Consider the following 3704-nt stretch of genomic DNA (forward strand, 5'->3'; position numbering starts at 1 on the left):
CTCTCGCTGTCTCTCTCTCTCTCTCTCACTGTCTCTCTCTCTCTCTCTCTCTCACTTGAGGGAACGCTTGGCTTTCTCTCTTGTCCTGCCCCACTGAAGCCCTGCGGCTAGGCTAACACCTGTGCCTGAGAGGAAGGACTGATTAGGAGATGGGGACTGTCTTCATTATCCAGTGATGCTGTAACAGGAATACCACAAATACGGGCCTTTAACGAACAGAATTCTGTTTTCTCACAGTTTAGGAGGCTACGAGTTCAAATTCAGGGCGCTGGCTCTAGGGCAAGGCTTTCTCTCTCTGTCGGCTCTGGGGGAAGGTCCTTGTCTCTTTTCAGCTTCTGTTTGCTGGTTCCTTGGAGATCTCATGTGGTTTTAGCATCCATCCTCCCCATCTCTGCTTGCTTGCTTAATCTGCGCTTTTTATATCTCAAAAGAGATTGATTTAAGACACACCCGACATGAATACTGCCTCATTAACATAACAAAGAGAACCCATTCCCAAATGGGATTACATCTACAGGTATAACCAAACCCTAAACCCACTGCCATCTAGTCGAATTCCTACTCATAGCAACCCTATAGGACGGAGTAGAGCTGCCCCATAGGGTTTCCAAGGCTGTAGGAGCTCAACGGTTAAGAGCTGGGCTGCTAACCAAAAGGTCAGCAGTTTGAATCCGCCAACCACTCCCTGGAAACCCTATGGGGGTTAGCAGCTGAGCACTTAACCACTGTGCGACCAGGGTTCCTTAGCCACAGGTATAGGGGTTAGGAGTTATAACACATATTTTGGGGGGACACAATTCAATCCATAACCAGGACTGATGAGATGTGGGGAGCTGGGAGGAGTGGCAGATGGAGGGTCCCCCTTGACTGCTTCCCCAAGGACTTCTCTGCGTTTAACATCTGAACCAGGGGAGAAATGCAAACTTAAGTGTTATGGGTTGAATTGTGTCCCCCAAAAAGATATGTTGACATCTCCCCTCTGCATCTGTGAATATGATATTGTTTGGAAATAGGGGTTTTCTTCGAAGATGTTGTCAGTTAACGAAGTCACACTGGAGTAGGGTGGGTCCTAATTCTAATCTCTCCTGAGTGGCGTTTTTATAGAGAAGGACAGACATGGCAACAGAGTCACACACAGGAGGAAGACAGCCACCACGGGACAACAGAGGCAGACGCATCTATAAGCGGCAAAGGAATGCCGTGGATTGCCAGCGGCCACCAGAAACCCGACACAGGCAAGAAACAGCTCCTCTCTCAAAGCCCTTAGAAGGAATTAACAAGGCTGACACCTTAAATTTGGACTCCCAGCCTCCAGACCTGTGAGAAAATAAATTTCTGTTCTTTGAAGCCACCCACTTTTTGGCATTTTGTTACAGCAGCCCTAAGAGACTGAGACACCAAGAAAACTAAACAATGGCTCCACGTGGAATATTTCAACAAGCATCTGTTATTTAGACACATGTATCGGAACAGTCATAACAATATATGAACCTATTCAAAACCCTGGGTATTCAGCTATTTGATAAATAGCACAAATAATTCCAAGGAATGTGCGGAGAACATAATCTGGTGAGCCTGGAGGATATTCCGAGGTGGAAATAGAAAAACACTAGGTATCTTAGCAACCAGGGTGTCTTCATGTGTACCTTCAGGAATTCCCACTTGCATTTTGCCAAATCAGAGTGTAAGAGACAGCTGTGGCATCCTCAGACTGATCTTGCAAGTTGGAGATGCTGCTTTAGCCCTGCCATTAAGAATTCCTGTGGGGGCCTTTTTCTCACAAAGAAACAACAAGAACAAAAAATTTTTCTTTTTTTTTTTAAATTCTTTATCATGAAAGTGATTGCGTACTAACTTATTAATTCAGTAAACACATATCTAGTGAGTGCCTGCTCTATGCTGGACATCATACTAGGCACGGGGGACACACATACCCTTCAGAGCTTCCAACTTGTTAAAGCTGATCCCCCTGCCCTGTCTGGAAGACGATGCAGGGGCCTCTGATTTGCAAGACCACAAGCACCCCTCGCAGGACATGCCCCTTGTTAAGGATTGATTTGTGTCCTTTCAAAATATGTGTTGTAGATCCTAACCCCTATGCTTGTCCATCATCTTTATAAGCATAAAGCAAAAATCTTCACAACTGGATCAATAAACAACATCGTTATAAACAGAGAAAAGATTGAAGTTGTCAAGGACTTCATTTTACTTGGATCCACAATCAACACCCATGGAAGCAGCAGTCAAGAAATCAAAAAATGCATTGCATTGAGCAAGTCTGCTGCAAAAGACCTCCTCAAAGTGTTAAAAAGCAAAGATGTCACTTTAAGGACTAAGATGCGCCTAACCCAAGCCATGGTGTTTTCAATCACCTCATATACATGTGAAAGCTGGGTAATGAATAAAGAAGACCGAAGAAGAATTGAAGCCTTTGAATTATGGTGTTGATGAAGAATATTGAATACACCATGGGCTGCCAAAAGAATGAACAAATCTGTCTTGGAAGAAGTACAACCAGAATGCTCCTTAAAAGCAAGGATGGCGCGATTTCATCTCACATGCTTTGGACATGTTATCAGGAGGGACCAGTCCCTGGAGAAGGACATCATGCTTGGTAAAGTAGAGGATCGGCGAAAGAGAGGAAGACCCTCAACAAGATGGATTGACACAGTGGCTACAACAACGGGCTCAAACAGCAATGATTGTGAGGATGGCACAGGACCGGGCAGTATTTTGTTCTGTTGTACATACAGTCACTATGAGTCGGAACCCACTCGACAGCATCTAGCAACAACAACAATGAAATAAATAAGAATTAACAAGATGTTGGCTGAAAGACTAAAGACATCATTCCCTTCGGGGTGAGGGCTCACATGTTCCTCGGAGCTCAGTGTTGGGAGCTGTGGGCACCCGGGGAAAGCTGGCCTGTGGGAGACTCACCCACTAGTGTCGATGCTCTGCAGCCTCTGAAGTAACGTCTCAGAGAGGGTCGGCTTGCTGACCTCGGGCACTCGGGGACTCTCGCTTGAAAGAGGAACTTCCTTGGCTTCACAGGGCCCAGCAGACAAAGGGATGTTCCTGGGGGGCAGCTCAGGTGGAGATACGTCGCATTCTACCCAAGAGAACAGCAGGAATGTCATTTTGGCTAAGCACCAGCTTCTCCTGGGATCCCATCTATAGAGAGGGTCTGGGGGTGACCCAGGTGGGGAGGACCCCTTCCATCTACACCCTTCTGTGCAGTAACCACACCCTGACACACTTTAACACAGTCCTGTGAGAGGTCCCTGGGTGGTGCAAACTGCTAACTGAAAGATTGGAAGTTTGAGTCCACCCAGAGGTACCTCAGAAGAAAGGCCTGCTGATCTACTTCTGAAAAATCAGCCATTTAAACCCCATGGAGCACAGTCCTATTCTTTTTTTTTTTAATATAAATTTTTTTTAATTGCACTTTAGATGCAGGTTTACAGAACAAATAGTTTCTCATTAAACAGTACACATATTGTTTTATGACATTGGCTAACAACGCCATGACATGTCAACACTCTCCCTTCTTGACCTTGGGTTCCCTATTACCAGCTTTCCTGTCCCCTCTTGCCTTCTAGTCCTTGTCCCTGGGCTGTTGTGCCCCATTAGTCTCATTTTGTTTTATGGGCCTAAGTTTTGGTTGAAGGGTGAACCTCAGGAGTGACTTTATTACTGAGCTA

At 45.6% G+C, this 3704-nt stretch overlaps 1 protein-coding gene across 6 annotated transcripts in view; it reads right to left on the bottom strand.

The window, feature by feature from the left end:
- INPP5D (inositol polyphosphate-5-phosphatase D) overlaps nucleotides 1-3704 on the bottom strand; it is a 138353-nt gene that overhangs the window by 70139 nt on the left and 64510 nt on the right. For all 6 annotated transcript variants that reach the window (XM_023724500.1, XM_023724502.1, XM_023724503.1 and 3 more), the window contains one exon: nucleotides 2941-3112. In XM_023724500.1, coding sequence (XP_023580268.1) covers nucleotides 2941-3112 — 172 coding nt within the window. The remainder of the gene's footprint in view (nucleotides 1-2940; nucleotides 3113-3704) is intronic.

Source organism: Trichechus manatus, unplaced genomic scaffold (assembly GCF_000243295.1).
Source record: "Trichechus manatus latirostris isolate Lorelei unplaced genomic scaffold, TriManLat1.0 scaffold00249, whole genome shotgun sequence".
In the NCBI taxonomy this organism is placed as follows: domain Eukaryota; kingdom Metazoa; phylum Chordata; class Mammalia; order Sirenia; family Trichechidae; genus Trichechus; species Trichechus manatus.